Source organism: Odontesthes bonariensis, chromosome 8 (genome assembly GCF_027942865.1).
Source record: "Odontesthes bonariensis isolate fOdoBon6 chromosome 8, fOdoBon6.hap1, whole genome shotgun sequence".
NCBI lineage: Eukaryota > Metazoa > Chordata > Actinopteri > Atheriniformes > Atherinopsidae > Odontesthes > Odontesthes bonariensis.
In genome coordinates this window covers 19,793,987-19,816,633 of record NC_134513.1, presented here as the reverse complement: position 1 = coordinate 19,816,633, position 22,647 = coordinate 19,793,987, and the positions used below count along the sequence as shown (strand labels likewise).

The following is a 22,647-nucleotide window of genomic DNA, read 5'->3' as shown; positions in this document are numbered from 1 at the left end:
GTCCATGACACACGTGAGATGGTGGGATTGTGTGGTGAGCACCGACCTTCTGACGGGTTCTGTGTGGACAAGGGCAGCATCTGTCATAACTTTCATCCAGGACTCCATCTCTTTGGCTGTGTCACTGCAGAAGTAATATGTCCGCATGTTGGGATGAGTGGCCTGGCAGTGGAGGGAGAGAGGAGACAAACAGACAAAAAGGGGGTGAGGAGAGGAGACACAACGGCTTAACTTAGAGGGCAAACAGGGAGAAAACCCACACGGTGAAACTGACTGTCAATGTAACTGTAGAATCAGCAATTGTGTGTGTATCTGTGATGGCCACACCTGCAGCCACACAGTCGGCAACCCCACACACCAACCCTCTTTCATTTTGAGTTTACATATACACGTTTATTATAGCACAAATATATTTGTTGTTTATTTTAATGTAGCGCGCACATTTAGTTAGCTTTTGTATGTTTAATTTTGTCAAATATTTAATTTGTTGTTCTCTCTTTTGTTGGTTCTGTGGGGGAGTACCTTGGACTGGGCTGAAACAAAGCACCCTGGCTGGCACACTCCAATCCCAGATGGATTGGGTGATACCATCTAGAGGGGGGAAGACTATGGAGTGTTCGTTTTAATTTTTGCATTAGTTCTCTTTGCTTTTGTGATTTGCTTATTTTGTTTAACTTTGTTTAGTTATTAGTCATTTAAGTTGATTCTTAAGCTAACTGTGTTTAGTTATACTGTTGTTAGTTAGATTTGTGTAGATGTTTCCCTTCTTCCTCAGTGTGTCACTATGGTCTGATCAGCCAATATTTAAGTCCCCTTTGTTTTTTGTGTGTCAGGTCAGTTTTGTTTGTTTTGAACCGTTTAACATAACCTTAAGCTTAAGGTTATGGTAAAATCTTGATTTTTGGCTTTGAGTTTAGTTTCCTCATTTGACCTCTTTTAAGGGCCCTGTAACTATTGTTTGTAGTTTGTTATTTTTGGGGAATAAACCCATTTTTGTGTGTTTTTTTCTTTTCTTTTTGGGGGGGGGGGGGTAGTGTTCAGGCATATCTTCCCAAACTCTTGATTTTAGAGACTATGTCTGAAACATACTGTAAATTAAAGTATCAGCAAACATCAACCCAAACATCTGAAAGTTTGAAAGCTAAGTTACTTACAATACCTTTCAGTGGTTTTAATGTTGTGACTGATACGTGTATATTATATTTTGAGCTTTGGTGGACCAGGAAAAGCTGTATTCAATATATATATATATATATATATATATATATATATATATATATATATATTTTCTAGATACTTAAAACAATCAAAACAATCTCTGCAATACAGATCATTTCAGGGAGGTCAGCGGCATGAACAACGTCAGACTTGATATCTTTGAGCACATTATCATCCTAGATTGTCCAGATCCATCATTGTCACTACTAATCAGCAAATTTGAGAAACACCTACTGAGGTAACCTTTAAACTGGATAATTGCGTTTTACCTTGAAGGCATATTTCCTGCTGATGTGGTCATCCACTGACAACATGGAGATGTGAAAGCTGGGCAACAGGATACTTCCCAGGATGCTGTCCTCTTTGTCATCTGCAGCAACGAAAGAGAAAAGTAGCAGTCCGTAGTTCAACATGGGGGGCTATTTGTATCCAGGGTCACATCTACCTTCTTTAACTTAAAGAGGCTACAGTAGACAGTAAGGATCCATCGGTTTGAAATTGGGCTTTACATCCAAAAATCATCTAAAGTTTGTTACACCTCTAGTTTAGTCTGTTAAATTCTCATGTACTTTTATCTTTGATGTAAAGATTATGTTATTTTTGAGACCTCTGAAGAGTCAGATCAGTAGTGAGAATTTTACTGGTGAGCCAATAAGGCATAAGACTCCATTTAGCGTTGAATACATGGAAACCTACGTGGACGCGGAGCTCAGTAAGACAACGAGGGCAACACTTTGAGTCGTGCAAGGTTGGATGGGGTAGTGGCAGCTGGAAGTCTTGGCATCGCAGTGAGAGTCATTGCTTTCAGATTAGGTGCTCGTGCTTCCTTAACTGCCAACTCACAGCTCACAGGTTTCTCAAGGTCAAAGCAAGGGAAAAACTCCAATCGCATCCAATGACGAAGAGTTTAGAGATTCAAAAAACTCTTTCAACGCATATCTGCATTGAGCTAAGAAAAGCAAAGAGAAACCCATGTGAGCGCTTATTGAGAGATTTAAACTGTTGCATTTCCGATGGAGTGGAACTCCAAGTATATTTGTCTCATTTATAGTCCAAATATCTCATTACACTTAATATAAGACACAACTGCCTAACAAGTACTATTTCAGCCAGATATAGGGACTTGTTTGAAGACAATACATCTTGAATATCTTGTTAAATGAAAAAGTCTTGAAAACAAATTGTTTTGAATCACATATCATATGAAACAAGCTCTTTTGACATTTGAAGAGGTTTTTCAGCTAATTTCAAGATCACTTTTATCTCAAAAGTCCCAAATATCACATCTTATTTCAAGAAATCTTGACAAGCCGATTTTCACTAGTTCCATTGGCAGATTTATTTACCTTATTTCAAGCAAAAAAGTCTCGTATTTGTTGTTTTTTTTTACTTATTTTTGGAGGGGCATTTTTTCCAGTGTTCAGACAACACAGGCTTGACTGTCTGCAGCTACTTTCTTTAAACAGTTTGAAGGACGATATTAACTGTGAATGAAAATCAGAACTCAGTCTCTTTTTCAGCCCTGCGGGATATATCCATACATCTGAAACCCCTGACCAACAAGGCAGAGCAGTCCTTGCTTCATACCATGCAATATAACTTCTGACTGCACAGGAGCATCTGAAGGTGACTCCGGTTAAGTGCACTGTTATCTGGTTTGATATTTTCTAATCTGGATATTTAGGATCTTAATCTCAACAAAGCAACATCAACTAAAATGTGTGAGTGGGAGATTTGTCTGAGCAGACTGGAAGATGGATGACAAACAGATGCTGAACAAATCAGCTGCAGCTTATCACATCGCGACATACGGAGGCAGAGCCAGACAACTGGACGTCCGTTTTCAGTGTTTAGGTAACCATCTTGTGTACCTGACTGTGTGAAACACACACAGAGCAGATGATAGTGATGCAACGCTTTATTTTTTTCTCTCACTTCTCGGAAATGATTCTGCTGCAAAGCACAAACAGCCAGGAAAAACAGCCAAGAATACATCACAGACTCCTCTGAGGAAACATTTCATGATGCCTCATGACAAAAAAAAAAAACAAACCTTTCATCAACAATCTGAGCTGATTCATGCTAGAATGGTAAAAAGTGTTTCAAGCTCTACACTTTTGTCTGTTGTACAGTATGAGGCTGATTTAATTCAATCTTACAGGATACAAACTGAAGGCGTGGGGTGCATGTTCAGGTATATCCACTTCACCAACTGCAGCTAAATCCCACACAGCCTCCAGCTTTAGCTGAGCTCTGCAGCTCCTCTGGCCTCATCCGTGCTGAATTATTGACATAAACAACATACACTCACGCAGAAAAGATTAACAAAGGCATAACAATATGTAAGATGGCATGCAGGGAGGTGTTGTGGGTTTGCAATGCTGTGGGAGTGGGTGTGTTTCTTTCAGCTATGCTTCTTTTGAATAACTGGCATTTCGAAGTTCTACCCCAGGCTTACAGGGATAATCCGGAGTAAAATGCACTTACGACATGATATGCCCGCGTCACCTTCAGGCTAACGACTTTTGGCTAAAAACGGTCAAATCGAAATTCTCAAAACACATCCGAATGACATGATTTTGATGTCAACTCAACGTATGTACTCCCAACATCCCGTAAATTGATCTAAAGTGCATTTTACTCCGAATTATCCCTTTACTATGGGTTTAAAGAGGCTGTGTGATCGCATGTGTTTCCGATGACAGACACCACCAGTGATTGTTGTAACTGGGAAGATTCGGATTAAGATTTTCAAGTTTCATTGATGGATAATTCTGGTTGATACTATGCAGGACTTTTTTTCAGAGAAAAATACAGAGAATACACTGGAAAAAATTCCCCTCCAAAAATAAGTAAGACAAACAACAAATATAAGACGTTTTTGCTTGAAATAAGCAAAACAATCTGCCAATGGAACTAGTGAAAATCGGCTTGTCGAGATTTCTTGAAATAAGATGTGATATTTGGGACTTTTGAGATAAAAGTGATCTTGAAATTAGCTTAAAAACCTCTTCAAATGTCAAAAAAAGCTAGTTTCATATGATATGTGACTCAAAACAATTTGTTTTCAAGACTTTTTCATTTAACAAGATATTCAAGATGTATCGTCTTCAAACAAGTCCCTATATCAGGCTGAAATACTACTTGTTAGGCAGTTGTGTCTTATATTAAGCGTAATGAGATATTTTGACTAGAAATGAGACAAATATACTTGGTAAGACTTTGATTTTTTCCAGTGTACACAGAAATACAGAGAAAAATACCGTAAGTCATAGCTGCCTCAGTGATAAACACAGTCAGACTCAATGAAACCTGTACGCTTTCAATTTTAAAAACCTGATGCTTGAAAGGTGGCATCAGGCAAAAGTAAATGACACAAAGACAATGATGTTTCATTCATTCCAAACGAAAGCAGAGGCTTTACCTGCTCGAGTAATTCTAATTTCATGCTCCTAGTTCCTTTAGTCTTAGATGGTTTAAAGTTTTCCAGAAAAGCTACAGCTTTGAGAAAACTTCTTTCAATGAGACCTTCAGTCTGAATGGATCATGGCCAGGATTTCCACAGAGTGACTTGGCACTATTTTCTCTCTCTTCGTATCACTGCGTGCTGTGTAGACCGAGCAGTCCCCTGCTTCCAAGCAGTAAACACAGTAACAAGCGCGGCTGTCGGCAGGTGGCAGCACACAGTGATACGAAGGGAGAGAAAATAGTGCCAAGCGATTGTGAGGTCTGACTTTTTCCTAGAGAACTATTTTGTGACACAAATGTATTACTCTTTTGAACGCATATTGTTTTGAGAAGCAAAACGCTTTATTTTTGTAGCCCCAGCCAACTAGCCGGACTACTTTCATCAACGCCAAAACGAGGCTGGAACTCGGCTCACAGGACGCAGTGTGGGGCAAGAAAATGTTCATGAATAATATTGCTAGTATGGGATGTCATACAGCTTCCAAAAGAGGCGAACTATCCCTTTAAGGTCCAGGTGTCTGACCAGAACAGTTTGGTCCTTGTTAAAACTCAGCATGTGATGAATGACAAACTAAATATCCGAGGTGCATTAAACATTGTCAGTGATAAAATCTAGTCATGTTCTGAGTCTGATATATATAATCTACTCAACATTTTGCTTTTATGATAGTCACAGTGGTTCACGCAACTTCAACATGGAGATGTGACGAGAAAATACTGTTTAATGACTTTAGATAAACTGAGATTATTCTAAAAAGGAAAAGTCAAGCTTCAAACCCAAGCTGCAGTACAACCAATTTAGAACTTTTTCTTCACAAAAGCTCATCTGTTACCCCTCTGCATCTCCTTAACCCCTGAGAGGGATTTTTCATTCTCCACAAATTGACAAATTAGTTGCAACCAGGGCACAATCAGCAGCCACTTTCATGACTAACCCAGGGGGAATTGAATTTTTCTTTGCTTAGGCACTTAGAGAGAAGAAAGAGGGAGCTTGCTTGTTCTATCTTTTTATTCTAAGGGCTTTCTGTCACTCAGGTTTGGAGGTGACTGCAGAATTTGGAGTTGTTGTGTTTTAATTCCCTGCATTTGGACAATGACAATAAGGATCCCTCGGACTGCTTTTTAACTGAGTTTTAACCAGAACAAAGAGATCAGATCACATCACCCCAGTTCTCAAGTCTTTACATTGGCTCCCGGTCAGATACAGAATAGATTTTAAAGTTCTGCTGCTCGTCTACAAATCACGGAATGGTTTAGGTCCAGAATACATGAATGACATGCTAGCAGAGTATAAACCCAGCAGAGCTCTGAGATCTACTGACTCAGGTCAGATAGTGGAGGCCAGAGTTCAAACTGGACCCGGTGAAGCAGCTTTTAGCTGTTATGCTGCACACAACTGAACAAACTACCAGCAGAACTGAAATCAGCCACAACTGTAAGCACTTTTAAATCCAGGTTAAAAACATTTCTCTTTCGGTGTGCTTATGGTTGAGTTTATATTTTTCTTTTTCCCCTCCTCTTTTATTGCTTTTAACTGTGTTTTAATTTGTATTCTATTTTTTTATTCTCTTTAAATTGCTTGTTTATGCTGTTCTTTTAAATGCCTTGTCTTTATGTAAAGCACATTGAGTTGCCTGTGCGCTATATGAATAAAGATGTCTTGCCTTGCCTAAATGCATCGATGTGAATTCACTGCATTTAATTACGATCTAATGATTCTGTTATTGACAAAGTGAGATGATAAACAGACGATTGCGGCTAATGTGTAAACATCTAAAGCAGGATGTCTTAGTTATTATAATGTGTGGAGCTACAGCTTTGTACAGCTTGTCACATAAAGCACAGTAAACAGTACCCATTAGTCTCACACCAATCAGCCACAGCAGTGAAATTAAATGGGCCCTATTTACGTCTAGAGCACTTTCCTAGTCTTGCAAACCCCTAAAAGTACTTTTACACTACAAGCCACATTCACCCAGCACCTCTTAATTTACAAAGTCTTTTTCTCTGTAACACACACTCACACACCTATGGACTGCCTTGCTCTAAGATGCTTCAAACAAATCTTTCACACCTTTCCTCACTTTACTCTCTTTTTCCCCTTTTTATTTTCTAAATGATATTATGTACATGTGACATTATTGTGGTCATTAACTCGTGTTTCCCTGTTCCGGCAGATATCCTTTGAATGGTGTTATAGTGGTTTTCCCCTTATTTTCTGTCTTCTCAAACCCCAGCTGGTGGAGGCGGATGGACACCCTTCCTGAGTCTGGTTCTGCCAGAGGTTTCTTCCTGTTAAAGGGATAGTTCACCTCTTTTGACATGAAGCTGTATGACATCCCATGTTAGCAATATCATTTATGAACATTGACTTACCCCCCGATATGAAGGGAGGCAAAAATAGCGCCAAGCGATTGTGAGGTCTGACTTTTTCTGGATGGACAATTTTGTGATGCAAATGTATTACTCTTTTGAACGCATATTGTTTTAAGAAGCAAGATGCTTTATTTTTTAAACCCCAGCCAACTAGCCGGACTACCAACGCCAAAACGAGGCTGGAACTCGGCTCACAGGACGCAGCGGGGGGTAAGTCAATGTTCATAAATGACATTGCTAATATGGGATGTCATACAGCTTCATGTCAAAAGAGGCGAACTATCCCTTTAAAAGGGAGTTGTTCCTTTCCACAGTCGCCTCAGGCACGCTCAGGACGGGAGATTGGACTGAAGACAAGTTTCGGTGCAATCTGTTGGTTTCCTTAGCTAGGAAATAGTTTTTTGATTGGCTCTATTTGAACGAATTGGATTATTTTGAAAATAATTATGATTACGATGAATTGAATTCTAACTGGCTTGAATTGGAGTTAAGTTTTAAGGATTATTTAAGTGCCTTGAGATGACATTTGTTGTATTTGGCGCTATATAAATAAAACTGAACTGAATTTAATTGAATTGAAACAAGGTTGAACCGGGGAGGCTGGGAACTGGCAGACAGCCGCGCTTCCACATGAGCGACAGATGTCCCGTAAGTGGCCCACCGACTGAAGTAAAGTGAGTAAGACTGCTTGTTAGAATAAAATGTTCTGCCAGCAAACCCAGCCCAAAGGATCTACTGCCAACGTCCCGTCACTAGACACTCCAGGATACACAGATTTCCCCACACCCTCCCTGGTGACTCTTTTGGTGGCCTACTCATTATGGGGTGGGCAGTCATAATGTTATGGCTATCGGCATAGCAGAAGACTGTGCTCTCCAGCTAGTTTTTTAACTATGATCATTTCATGCATGTAATCAAACAGCCTCGTATCTCATCTAAGATATGCTTGCGGTTGTCTGTGTGTTTGTGTGTGTGGGGGTCCTCACCGCGGTAGTAGAAGAGGCACATGTCAGACAGAACGAACCACCTCTTCTTCCACAGCTTCATGCCTGTGCTGTCCTGCAGAGGTCAAAGGTCACAGATCTTCAGACAGTAATAACAGCAACACTCTCCTACGCACACATTTTCCACGCTTTCCTCTCTCTCTCTCTCTCTCTCTCTCTCTCTCTCTCTCGGTGGATGTTTGCTCACCTCTCTCCTCATAACACCCCTCTGTCTTCCTCAGGCTATTTCTATTAAGCAGCCTCTATCTCCTCCGACGAGACGAATTGCTGTGTTTTATCTCCTCATAATGCTGTGACAAATTTGGGGCGTGTGTGTGTGCTGCTGGAGGCCGAGTCCCGTGCTTTGTTCTCTATGCTGCTGCTGTGGTGCTGTCATGTCTGTACTGACAATGAGCAGTTTTTCAACACCATTCACTCGCTTTGATTTTCGCACTGTTTGCAATGCATCGCACTTAGCCATTGATCTTGAGGCTAGGAGCTTCGGGTAAACATTGAAGGCAACTCCTCAGAAAGGAGGCCCTTGGTCTAATGGTTGGTGGGAAAGGTAGGGGGATTGATTTGAGCAGTGCTGAAGGGTGTGAGGCTAAGGGGAGGTTATCGACAGCAACTATAAATGTAGCAAGTTTAAATGGTCAGATGTCCACTAATTCTAGAGATCTGTGGGGTGAAAATATTGCTCATCTTGCAATGAGTGGGTGGAAAGCTTGTGGAAGAACAAGCTGGGCCTTAGGCTAGGTTAGATAATAATCAGTGTATCCCTCAGCAGCAACAGAAAAGTATTGTAACAGCAGGATTCCATGATTCCCACAAAAGTTGCATATGCATAATGAGTAGCATATGACCATAATAGCTGAGCTCTGTTGGTTGTAATGTCTATCTGAGTACTAAGCCCAGATTTCATCAGATTAGAAGTCAGAGACCTGCTCGAATGCGGGAAACTGGGAGCAAATGATGATATTAACCCTCCTGTTGTCTTGCGGGTCAAAAGTGACCCACTACCATGTTTAGCTGTAGAACAAATACCTTAAACTATCTTTTTCCAACTTGAAATGTTATGACTTTTCCTAAAGGGACCCCATCATTAGAAAAAGCCATACTTTATTTTTGTTTATGTTTCCATGTGGGCTGTACACCACTAGGGTACAAAGATTGTCTTATGGGTCATTTTTGACCCGTGAATTATAAAAGCATTTAAACACCAGAAAAAAGTTCAAAGGCAACGCAAACTCTCTCAAATTCAGAAGGAATTACTTCACATTTATATAATAGCAATAATAAACCTTTATTATGTAAAAGAAAACTGTTATGACAGTTGGTTTGTGGTATAAAAAAAAAAAAAAAAAAGTGTAATCCTGAAAACTGGTGATTATCTTTTTGTATTGTGTAACAAAAAATACACGATAAAAAATCTATTGAATTGAGTTGAGTAGATAAACAACAGGTGGTTTCAATATACAAAATAGATTTTGGATTTAAAATTCAATTAAGCTGCTTTATTTTGAGGCTTTGGTAGGGCGGGTCATTTTTTTCCAGTAGGACAAGGGGAGTAAACAGAATGTTAAGACCGCACAAGGGCTAAAGCATCAAAGAAGAAGTGCGCTTGATATTTACAGGATCTTCCCCATAGATGACCAAATCATTAAAAGAGAAACTGTTTGCGATCTTTGTAAAAAAAAAAAAAAGCATGTGCTTTACTCTAAAACTCACATCGAGTCTTGGAACTGCTTAAACCAAAGAAAAAGAGGCTATATAAAATGTTCAGTCTCAGACTCTTTACCAAGGTTTTGTAAGACAGTACAATGTACACACTGATAAGCAGCTAATTTGGATGCTAACTCAAATTTAACTTTGGCTGCCCTAAGACTAAATGACAAGGTCACAAGCTGTAACTGTAGAAGATTTTTTATTTTTTCCACTTTTGCATTAGTGAAATGAAGTGAACCAGAGACGAAGAAAACATATGAGCACAAGACAGTGGCAGGATCGGACAAAACACGAGACAGGTGTATTTTGGCCACCTAATGACTGTCTTTCCATTGATTCCAGTCCCAGAATTCCACAAACTCCAACACATCACACAGTCTTGAACGGCCTCGGTTCACAGTACCTGTTTGTAGAGCCAGCTGCTCATCACCACTGGCGCCCCCAGGTTCCTCTTGATGGAGTTAGACCTCTTCCCAAAGTTATGGATCTTTTTAGACGGCCTAGAAGGCTGTTAATAGACATCAACACATAATGAAAGAATTAATAGATTTACTCATAAGGACTTTTTCATTGCAAGAGAGGAAAATATTTATACCGAAATGCTGACCTTTCAGAAATAATCACACAAATAAATGCCTCTCAGGGTTCAAAGTGTACTCTCAGCCTTGCTTCTGCTGTCTTGTCCATTTAGTCTGCACAAACTTCTTCTCAGCTTACTAGTTTCTCGTTTAATTAGTCTACTTACAAAATATTGAAATTAGCTGTGTAGCCCCAACAAACAAGAAGTCAGGATCGGTTGGTTTGGTCTTCCAAACAGTCTACATAAAACATACCTCACCTTTTCATTCTGGGACTTCTGATTATAGGAGTATGCCAAATGGATAAACATAAAGCTACGAATCTGAAATTGTGCACAAGAGACGTCTCTTTCTGTTAAAGGGATAGTTTGCCTCTTTTGACATGAAGCTGTATGACATCCCATATTAGCAATATCATTTATGAACATTGACTTACCCCCTGCTGTGCGCTGTGAGCTGAGTTCCAGCTGAGTTTTGTTGGCTGGGGTCCTGAAAATAAAGCGTCTTGCTTCTCAAAACAATATGCGTTCAAAAGAGTAATACATTTGCATCACAAAATCGTCCCTCCAGAAAAAGTCAGACCTCACAATCGCTTGGCGCTATTTTTGCCTCCCTTCATATCAATGCGTTCAGCCACCTAGCGATAGCCGCACCTGTTACGGTGTTTACTGCTCGGAAGCAGGGGACTGCTCGGTCTGCACTTCGGTCTGCAAGGTTTACACAGCCCGTAGTGATACAAAGGGAGAGAGAAATAGCGCCAAGCGATTGTGAAGTCTGACTTTTTCTGAATGAATGATTTTGTGATGCAAATGTATTACTCTTTGGAACGCATATTTTTTTGAGAAGCAAGACGAAACTAGCCGGACTACCTGCATCAACGCCAAAACGAGGCTGGAACTCGGCTCACAGGACGCAGCGGGGGGTAAGTCGATGTTCATAAATGATATTGCTAATATGGGATGTCATACAACTTCATGTCAAAAGAGGCGAACTATCCCTTTAAAGCGATACTCCGGAGTAGATTCAACTTGGGGTCATTTGAACCGTGACATCCAGCCAAGTAGCCCACCCGCAGTTTTTTCGATATCAGCTGAGTTACTGAGTTATCCCGAATAGCTTCGTACAAGCGCTACTGGATCCTGGCAGTATCTCCAAAATTACCACACTAAAATCACATGCCATGACACCAAACTTCTACAGTAGTACAAATATGGTCTGTACTCACAAAACGATGCATTTGGAAGTTTGTACATAGTCCAGGAGTTTATTATTATCAACACAAGCCTGATAGCTTCTCTGCAGCTAAAGCTGCGTCGACGTCACTTCTGGGAGCTGGGAGCTTCAATGTAAGATGAGGGTTGATCTACTACTGTAGACAACAAAGTATATGCTATATTCTACATGTTTTTTTTATGAATTTTCATGTTGTAGAGTTGTGAAATTATTTTATCAATGGAGAAATTGAGCAGCCTTGCTTTGTTGTACAATAGTAGATCAACCCTCATCTTACTTTGAAGCTCCCAGCTCCCTGAAGTGACGTCGACGAAGCTTTAGCAGCAGAGAAGCTATCAGGCTTGTGTTGATAATAATAAACTCCTGAACTATGTACAAACTTCCAAATGCATCGTTTTGTGAGTACAGACCATATTTGTACTACTGTAGAAGTTTGGTGTCATGGCATGTGATTTTAGTGTGGTAATTTTGGAGATACTGCCAGGGTCCATTAACCCTTGTACGAAGCTATTCGGGATAACTCAGTAACTCAGCTGATGTTCAGCCAATATTGAAAAAACTGCGGGTGGGCTACTTGGCCGGATGTCACGGTTCAAATGACCCCAGGTTGAATCTACTCCGGAGTATCGCTTTAAGAGCGCTGTGCAACAAGCAGAGACTGTCAAATTCTAACTTTACGTGCTGATTGGAGGATGTGAAACACTGACACAATTTGTTTGTTTAATGCTTCATGTCTGTACCTTAACAACACTCAACATTTGTGTTGTGCTGTCAACTTTCTTTTCCATCTTTTCCATCTCAGGAACCCGTAGCTTGTCACGCCCAAGGGATTATCCCCATGTTTTTAGTTCTATGTTTTATCATGTTTTAGGTTTATGCTTTGGTTTTTGAGTTCATGTTTTAGCCAGGTCTTGTATTTAGTTTTGCCATTGCCTTCCCCACAGTTTCTTTTTGCTCATTAGTTTCACTCACATCACCTGTTCATTGTCCCCAGCTGCACTCATTCAGTCACCCAATTCCCTATTTAGTTTCCAGGCTCCCCTGTCTTTTTGTGAGATCTTTTCCTGATTTTCACCCCTCGTGCCACGCTACGTCATCACGTAAAGTTAAGTGTTATTCCAAGTAATGTTCCTTGTTTTGTTTTTCCTTAGTCATGTTTTATTTTGCACAGTTTAGTTTTTTTGTCATCCGGCTCAGCCGCGCCTTTTGTTTAACTTTTGTTTGTAAAATAAACCAAATTTTGCTTTTTACATCTCTGAGTCCGCATCCGTGTCTTACCAACCCACCCGGCCCTGACATAGCTTTGAATGAATGCATCATCGTGCTTGTTGAGCTTATCGTGGTTAAGTGGAAGTACCCCTCCAAATTTTTTGGAAGAAAATTGTCCTGTCAGATTTGATTATTCTTTTGCACCACCACAATTTGGGGATTTTGTGTCAAAGACTCAAGCTTAATGTTTTCTGATAAACAGTTGGCGCATTAAGATTTCCCGACATTGGAAACTTGTGAGTCAGACCCTAGATCCACGAAGAAAGCGGTGACCATATTTTGATCTCTCTGTTTTTGTCATGAACATGGGGTTTGGTGCCATGTTTTTAGTTTTGTGTTGTATCATGTTTTAGTTTCTCATGCTTTGGTGTTTAGTCTTTAGTTTTCTAGCTCATGTTTAGTTATAGTTTTACCATTGTTTTCCCCACAGTTTCTCTTTCCTCAGTCACCACACTGGAAAAAATCAAAGTCTTACCAAGTATATTTGTCTCATTTCTAGTCAAAATATCTCATTACACTTAATATAAGACACAACTGCCTAACAAGCATTATTTCAGAAAGATATAGGGACTTGTTTGAAGACAATACATCTGGAATATATTGTTAAATGAAAAAGTCTTGAAAACAAATTGTTTTGAGTCACATATCACGAAACAAGCTTTTTTTTTTACATTTAAAGAGGTTTTTAAGCTAATTTCAAGATCACTTTTATCTCAAAAGTCCTAAATATCACATCTTATTTCAAGAAATCTCGACAAGCCGATTTTCACTCGTTCCATTGGCAGATTTTTTTTTGCTTATTTCAAGCAAAAACGTCTCGTATTTGTTGTTTTTCTTACTTATTTTTGGAGAGGCATTTTTTCCAGTGCATGTTCAAGTCATTAGTTTCATTCACGTCACCTGCACTCGTTCTCATCAGCTGCACTCATTCACTCATCAGTCCCCACAGTACTTAGGTTCCCTGTTTGCTCTCAGGCTACGTGCCCACGACAACGCTCTGAAGCATAAACACAGATGTCCGTTTTTTTCCTCCACAATTTATCTGCGTTCTCACGAGCGCTTGGGGGTGGATATCTGTCTATCCATGGGAACAGGGAAAACGTATAAAACTCATAAAACTCGCAGTTTGCCTATGTAGTATGCACGCCCCAGACGTAGGTGGCAGTAGCAACAATACCTTTGGTATTGTTATATGAGTTATTGTTATATATTAATAAATATGAGAAATGCCTGTTTTGTGGCTACTTCCTCCGCGTCAGTTGGAAGAAAATGGCGAAGCGCGGCGGCAACAACAGTACGCCTTCAAACTTTGTTTGGACAGATGATGAGGTCCAGTTGCTCCTGAACACGACACTGAACTACAAAGCCAGGAAGGCAGTGGATAATGTGGATTGGGAGAGTGTCCAAAATAAATATAGTGAGATATGGGAGTCGTTCATGGAGAACTACCCACTTAACGTGTGCAAAAACCGCACTTCTGAGTTTTGAACTGTTCCTACGGCGACGAGAGGTTGGATCGTTTTCAAGATCTCCACTCTGGAGGGCGTTTGCGTTTTCTCCGTTTTGAACTCCTAAAAACGCCGTCGCCGTGTGCAAGATAGGCACATCTGTCGAAATGTTCTGCGTTTATCTGTCGTTGCCGTTGTCGTGGGCACGTAGCCTCAGTCATGGTGAGATCCTTGCGCCATGCACATTTAGCTTTCACGCCACGGCTTTTGTTTTTTCATGTTCTTTTTTTTTTTTGTCTTAGTCAAGTTTTGTTTTCATAGTTCTAGTTTTGTCATCCGGCCCAGCCGCGTTTTCGTTTAACCTTGTTTTTGATTAATAAATCAAGTCTTGTTTTTTTTTTTTAAGTCTGCATTCGTGTCCTTACGCCTCGCAAACCAACGCAACATAACAGTTTTACTGTGTGAACACGTTTACTTTGGCTCAGGATTGTTTGCCAGCACAGATTACCTGTAGAATGTATGCTCACGTTCGTTCTTTACATTGCAAAATAGCCTCAGATTGTTGTTGTCTTCTTCACACTGACTGTATCGTCCCTTTTTACTAAAAATACACCCACAGGAAGTCTGTGTGACACTAACAAAATGTTTCTCATGTGAGGCACGGAGCTGGACTCCTACAGCTGTTATAAATAATGACTGCTCATGAATATGTGAAGATAGGCAGTGTTATACTTTCTTTTAGCTGCCGTAAGAAGAAATAATGCATCACTTATTCATAAAAGCACTAAAGCTCTGATCTGATCTAGCCATAAATATTCATCCCGAGTGTTTGTGTGGTTTTAACCATTTATAAAAGAACACCCTGTTCAGTCTGTGTGCACGCTGACCTGTGCAGATGACTCACTCACTGCTAACACAGCTGTTAGCCTGCATGCTCCTTAATCCAACCTCTACAGGTTGAGACGAGAGGTAATGACATAACAAGGGCACATCTCAGGGTGGTCAGGGGTGTTGGTTATAAATGACCGGAAATTGACCAGCAGAACACTATGGGACAGCAGCTACACTGATGGCTTAATGCTGGTGCTTAATGCTACAAAAAATATAATCTCATGAATGTGCGCAGCAGCTTTTTTGTATAGTCTTACACTAAGCTGACTGGTGAAGCCATTTAATCCTTACATTATGAAAAAAGACAAGTAAAATCAGATGGAGACAAGGCGATGATTAGGAGCTTATGTCATAGCAAATGAAAACATACAGTTTAATCTATATTTTAAGTGGTTCTTTTGTGTATTTTAATTTCGAAAAGGCAAAAGAAAAACACATCTATCTCCAGACTATAAACCTGGCTGTGTTCGAAACCGCATACTTCTCCTACTACTCCTAACCTTTTGAGTTAGTAAGTGAGAATTTCCTGAATGCATACTAGATTTGCCAAAATGTTGGGTATGCATCATGAGGTTACTACTCATACTGAAATTACCCAGGATGCAACGTAACGTGACGTCGCCGATCGTCATTTCCTGTCAAAACGGCAGTTTCAAGCTAGCTACAACGAGGGTAGGTTCACTTCCTGTTTTCAAAACAAAAGCACCAATTGTATCGTAATGACTTTCCCTATGATAAAAGGCAACGGGAATTTTATTTTGTGAAAATAACCAGAAGTGCGTTGCTCACTACGGCTAGCTTTAGCAGCGCCGAATTCGTCGGAACAAAATTGTAAATAGCCGGTATTTTGTCAGATTTTCAACCCGTTGGGGATCTAAACGACTACTTTCTCGCCTGAAAATGTTTCAAATGTTGCTAAAGTTTACAGAGTTTAGAGCTTAAGCGAAATCAGCTTCAGGCCGGCTGATTTCGGCTCGGGCAGGAGCCAAATGCATTGTGGGTAAACACTCTGCATACTGACTGATCAATGAGTATGCCGTATGCAGAATGGAAGTATGCAGTTTGCAAGTATGTAGTATGCGATTTCGAACACAGTGTTTTAATGCAGCCCTGTTGCCTCGTCATGGCCAGCTGTATGTGATTACAGGATGTGAGTGGAATGAGTGGTCAGCTTCTAATCTCAGACAGTATGTGCTGCTTGGAAAACAATTGAAAGGAATTCAAAGCAGGGCTAAACGGCAGGTACTGTGCGGGTGTTCTGGCATACACCGGCCTGAAGCTGAAAAGCCCATGACTCCTCTGTCTCTCAATCTAATAAAAGAACACTCAGATGATATTAAAAAGTGTCTTTGGGGGGCGGTTTGTGGCATAGTGGGTACAGCAGGCGCCCCATGTACAAGAGGCTATAGTCCTCGCTGCAGCTGGCCCCGGTTCGAATCCCGCATCGGACGGCCCTTTGCTGCGTGTTATTCCCCCTCTCTCTGCCCTCTACTTCCTGTCTCGCTTCACTGTCGTATATAATAAAGGCATAAAAAGCCCCAAATAATAATAATAAAATTTTTTAAAAAAACGTGTCTTTGGAAGAAAAGCCCCTGGTAATACATAAGAATTAGAAAGCGCTGAGTGGGAGTTAGTGTTTGAATTAACTTGTGTCGTTACTTTGATAGTAGGGAGCACTGTTGTTCATCATCATTTACAATGCAGAAAAGAATTATGTATCGGTGCAACTGGAAATGAGAAGTTACCGAATCATCTAAATGATTACATTTAAATCCAGATGACAGTGGTTCTCTGACACGTTGAGCCAAACTATTCAAACTGCTTGTGGCATTTCATTTATGGGCTCACAAAACATTTCACGGTTCATCGTCTGGTGACTCCTACATAAGACTCTGCTGTCGCTGGGAACTCTGACCAGATGGCTAAACAGACTTGATAATCATTAAGAATTATCTGCTGGGTAACATCTAATATTTAATCTAAAAAATCAAAAAGATGCCAAACTCTTAGAGCTGCTGAAGAGACAGTCAGGTGATCATTAAGTGTAGGATTCATCCACTTAGGATAATGAATCAAACAATGTAAATCCTGCTAAGGCATTCCAGTCTAATCAAGTGTGGAGGGAAGATGATCTGAAAAACCAGCCAACTGTCTCCTGCATAATAAATGCCCACCAGCCTGGCCCATGTCAGTTGATGTTTGTGCTGACGACACTTGATTCAATTCCATTTGTCTTAGAAAATGCTGATGTCGTAACCACATCTACCAATTTACTTATTAGGAATGTTGAGTGAGCTGCTCATCAGTGCTGTGTTTTGAAAAAGACTGACCCTTGTCGATGAGGTGGAAATGGTTGTGGCAGTTGTGATGGTGGTGGCCGGGCTGCCAGGGAAGGTGCTATAATCGGAGCCACCGGTGTAATTGGAGGCCTCGCTCATGGTGCTTGTGGGACGTTCCTTCTTGTCAGTGCTGCTTCCCTGCTCTGACGAAGCCTTCGGAGCCGGCCTGCCAGAAAGCGTCAGACACAGAGGGACAGAGTGGGACGGAGTCAGGCAGTCATTTCACTGATATAAAAAGATACAGGAACAAACAACAACTATTACCTTTTTTTTTTTCTTTTTTTAGGAACAAAATGGTACAGAAAAACTGCTCAAGGCCAATGTTACACGAGGCGTCACACACTGATGGTCTGATACACAGATCTCTGATAAATCCTCGACACAGTGACAAACAACAGCAGCAGGTGGATAAAGAAGGTGGTCAGCCATCTGACTTGGGCTAAGCAGCAGACATGGAAAACACAATGAAATAAGTAAGCACATCCATGAGTCTGAGTCCAGACTGTAGTTTGACCTCAGTTCAGTCATGAGGAGACACTGACTGTCAGGTGATTTATATTTTTTTTTATATAATTTTTTTTGGGGGGGGCTTTTATGCCTTTAATGGACAGGAAAGTTGAAGAGAGACAGGAAGCAGGGGCAGAGAGAGGGGGAATGACATGCAGCAAAGGCCCGTCCGATGCGGGACTCGAACCTGTTAAAAGGGAGTCGTTCCTTTCCACAGTCGCCTCAGGCACGCTCAGGACGGGAGATTGGACTGAAGACAAGTTTTGGTGCAATCTGTTGGTTTCCTTAGCTAGGAAATTGTTTTTGAATTGGCTCTATGAATGAATTGGATTATTTTATTAAATAATTATGATTACAATGAATTGAATTCCAATTGGCTTGAAGTGGACTTTATTATTTAAGTGCCTTGAGATGACATTTGTTGTATTTGGCGCTATATAAATATAAATGAATTGAATTTAATTGAATTGAACTGGGGCCAGCTGCAGTGAGGACTGTAGCCTCTGTACATGGGGTGCCTGCTCAACCCGCTACGCCACCGACCACCCCGGGTGATGATATATTTACAGATGTACACGAGACTTTGAGCTGCTCTTAGTATGTGTGAACTGGCTCAAGAAGATGAAGGGCCAGTTTCTGTTGTCTACTGTGTATGACCATGACTTTTGCATACAGCCCAAACTTGGGGTTGTGCTAGATTGGATCTGGGTCAAAGTTGAATAGAAGCTCTCCTCGGATTGGTGAAATGATAGGTCAGCTGAAACTTTTAACAGCAACCATGTGTCTGCTCTCATTGTATGCACTGGAATAACTATCCTGTCAGAGCGCATAAGTGTGTTCTAGGGCTACATACGAGTACCCTGATGGTCTACTCATTATAGTGAAAAAAAGCACAGATATATCTCACACATCCATCTCTGTGCGAGCCATTAAAACAGGGAGGATAAGGATGAGAGAAGGAAAGAGTATCTTGAATGAACACAAGGAGAGAGGGAAGTGATAAAGAGCAGAGCTGGGAAAACAGAGATAGAGAATGTGAGACGGAGTTAGTGTGTGAATCACAGCTTTAATTCTCTGGCTGTCACCTCGGACATACACCTCTGTGTCCAACCAGTTTAAATGGCCTGCCAACATGCTCTGGCGAACTGAGCACACTCGGAAGTTTCTTGCTCTCTGCTCTTGCCGGCTGTCTATCTGTGATCTTAAGGTCAGCAGAGTGCCAGCAGAGTGCATTAAAACTGTTTTCACAAACATGAGCAAATGGAGTTTCCATTCAACACATTTAAATCACAAAGTAACATCGTCAATATTGTTTTTCTTGAAGTTGTTGAAGGTTTTTTTTTTTTTTACGACTTGTGCTCAGAGTTTGGTGTTGGGTTTACATTGATAAAACCTCTTGTTTTAACTAAAGCCAAATCCTTCAGGCAAGGATTTGTTCGTCCCATAAAATTCTACTTGATTGTGCACCACTTCTCACAGCTATCAAGCCTGTTTAAAATGTTATCTGCTCCAAAACAACTGATTTTTATAAATGTTTCTCAGTGACAAGCTGACACATTCACGAGCGTAGATGGTTCATGCTAAGCTCAAAAAGAATGTTAACTGACTCTCAGAGCATGACAGGACTGTATGAGACAAATTAGGTGGTGGATCTGGATATTTGACTGGATATTGTTATTTTGGATTTGTAATTGATTTTCATATTGAGATTTTTTTCATGTGGAAGTACAAGCCGTCTGAACTTCAACACGTTACATTCCGCATTCCTCCTGACAACCAAATGACTGTGTTGCTACATTTAGTAACTCTTAAGACTTAAAAAGGGTGTCTGACAACCAATTTTGTAACTTTCAGGCTAAAGAGTCAGCAGCACTCAACCATGGGAGTGAGGTCCTGCTTCCCTGCTGCTAACACAGCTCACTTTTCCACACACAGCTCTTCTATGCCGTTGAGTCAGTGTCAGAGAGTAGCGAGCCTCTGCCTTAAAGGGATAGTTTGCCTCTTTTGACATGAAGCTGTATGACATCCCATATTAGCAATATCATTTATGAACATTGACTTACCCCCTGCTGCGTCCTGTGAGCCGAGTTCCAGCCTCGTTTTGGCGTTGACGAAGGTAGTCCGGCTAGTTGGCTGGGGTCCTGAAAATAAAGCGTCTTGCTTCTCAAAACAATATGCGTTCAAAAGAGTAATACATTTGCATCACAAAATCGTTAGCCAGAAAAAGTCAGACCTCACAATCTCTTGGCGCTATTTTTTGCCTCCCTTCATATCAATGCGTTCAGCCACCTAGCGATAGCCGCACCTGTTACGGTGTTTACTGCTCGGTCTGCACTTCGGTCTGCACAGTTTACACAGCCCGTAGTGATACGAAGGGAGAGAGAAATAGCGCCAAGCGATTGTGAGGTCTGACTTTTTCTGGAGGGCGGATTTTGTGATGCAAATGTATTACTCTTTTGAACGCATATTGTTTTGAGAAGCAAAACGCTTTATTTTCGGGACCCCAGCCAACTAGCCGGACTACCTTCGTCAACGCCAAAACGAGGCTGGAACTCGGCTCACAGGTCGCAGCAGGGGGTAAGTCAATGTTCATAAATGATATTGCTATTATGGGATGTCATACAGCTTCATGTCAAAAGAGGCGAACTATCCCTTTAAGAAATAACCTGTGTGCACATGTGCAGTGTTGTTCTTGTAGTTAGCCAGATGATGGCAGAGTACTGTGCTTGAGAAAAAAGAAAGCTAAGTCATTCTAACAACCACTTCTAACATTTTTCTCTTAAAGATAATCTCACATAGAAATACACGAATATAAGTGAAAGCTAAATTAAGCTATGCTCTTGAAGTTATGTGTAGGTTGTTCTGCATTTCCATGACAAAAGGCTTCATTGATGATGAGAGCTTCATCGTAGGGGATGCATCTTAAGTGCTTAGAAGTGCTTCCCGTCTTCAAAAAGTATTACAGATTTGGGATAATGAATGTAATCTTGCAATCAGGGTTGTATTCAGGACAAAAAAAAGTTACTTGAGTGCAAATTAAGGTCAAACAAAATCCACCTTAAACCTTGACTCATCAGGAGTTTGTTTCTTTGCCCTGTCCCTGTTTCAGAGGTACACATCAGCCATGTTAGATGGTTCAGATAAACTTTTTGGTTTGCTCAACACTCTCCTTCTCTACCTGCTTGTCTCATTAAGTTTTTATCATTTCACTCCTTAGCCGCCACTGCTTCTATCCTGAAAAGAAAAAACAGCTGACCGAATGTAATCACCATACTGTGCTGAAGTACCGCTCCCCACTGAAACTCGTGCCAATCATTTCAAAGCCTTGGAGCGCATTAGGACCTCATTTATATTCCGCACTGACTGCTGTTATATGTCCTGTGCAGCCTGTTAATAATGTATAGTTCACTCAAGCCTAATGGAAAACACAATCTCAATAGCATATAACTAAATATATGCCCTCGGAATCAGTGGCACATTTTTCAGCAGTCAAAGTCATAATGGCATGAATTTGTAAAGAAAATTCTTTGGAGCTCTCGTTACAACAGAAATCCCTTTTTCAGTTAGACAACAGTACTTTAGGCAAGTTAGCATGGCACATTTATTACTGAGCATATCAAAGGTGATAAATCACTACCATTAAGGGGGATGTAGTGGGGAATTGTACTCAAATATTACATTATTGAGTGACAAAACTCTAAAGTGATGACTCTTGTCCATCGCAGGGAGAGGGAGTGATTGCTCTAGAGTCAGGAGGGGACGTTGAATAAGGAAAGAAAGGACTTTCAGCAGTCAGCAATCTTCTTTGAAACCCCAACGATGATAAGTCTCTGACTTTCAAACAACTCTACAACTCCACTAAGACATTTCTTTGTAAAAAGCAATCATTTTTAACTATAGCTGGTTGATGATAACAGCCGATGACCCATTGGTACAGTTACATTACTGAAAGACAAATATGCCATACTTGGATTTTGGTTTTGGTCGTGCTGATTGGCTGCCTATTTGAAAATGTGTGCATGGATATAAAGTCCCAAACTCTATCAATACTTGTGATGTAAAGGACCCTCCTGGTCTTTTTTTCTCTTCAATTAAAAGCAAACAAACAAACATTGATTCTTTTAAACTCACTGATTCAAAGAGCGATTTGTTGGCTGTGGTGCATCTACTTGTGTTAACAGCATTTTCTTCTTCTTCGTCTCCTTTTTTTTTTTTAAAGCATCAAGGTAAAGCTGCATTAATTGGATTATTAAAGCCTTAAATCCCACAGCCCTCACAATACAGCAGTGGATCAATGTACTGTACTATGCTGAAGGTGTGATTTGAGTGAATAAAAGCATTGAGTCTATAGAAGACAGCGATGGAGGTTCAGAAACTGCTCCTATTATGAGCCTCTGACAGTGAAACAGACATCTGGCTCACTGACTGTGAGTTAAAAAGAAGGCCTTCACTTTCCTCTAGAAGTGTGTCTAACACACACACATACACATTAAATGCCCCACTGATCACATGGCCAATCCTTTTGTCTCTCTTCAGTACTTCCTACTGTCTCATTTCATCTGCTTTTTCATCTTTCAGCTGCACAGTTATTAACCTTTCCTCCATAAACCCT

General features: G+C 40.6%; 1 protein-coding gene across 16 annotated transcripts in view; it reads right to left on the bottom strand.

Moving 5' to 3' along the window:
- The window catches only part of LOC142385463 (pleckstrin homology domain-containing family A member 5-like), a 230,400-nt gene that overhangs the window by 52,846 nt on the left and 154,907 nt on the right, over positions 1–22,647 (bottom strand). For all 16 annotated transcript variants that reach the window (XM_075472017.1, XM_075472019.1, XM_075472023.1 and 13 more), the window contains 5 exons: positions 17,520–17,694; positions 10,174–10,278; positions 8,049–8,121; positions 1,488–1,588; positions 47–162 (listed from right to left, as the gene is read on the bottom strand). In XM_075472017.1, coding sequence (XP_075328132.1) covers positions 47–162; positions 1,488–1,588; positions 8,049–8,121; positions 10,174–10,278; positions 17,520–17,694 — 570 coding nt within the window. The remainder of the gene's footprint in view (positions 1–46; positions 163–1,487; positions 1,589–8,048; positions 8,122–10,173; positions 10,279–17,519; positions 17,695–22,647) is intronic.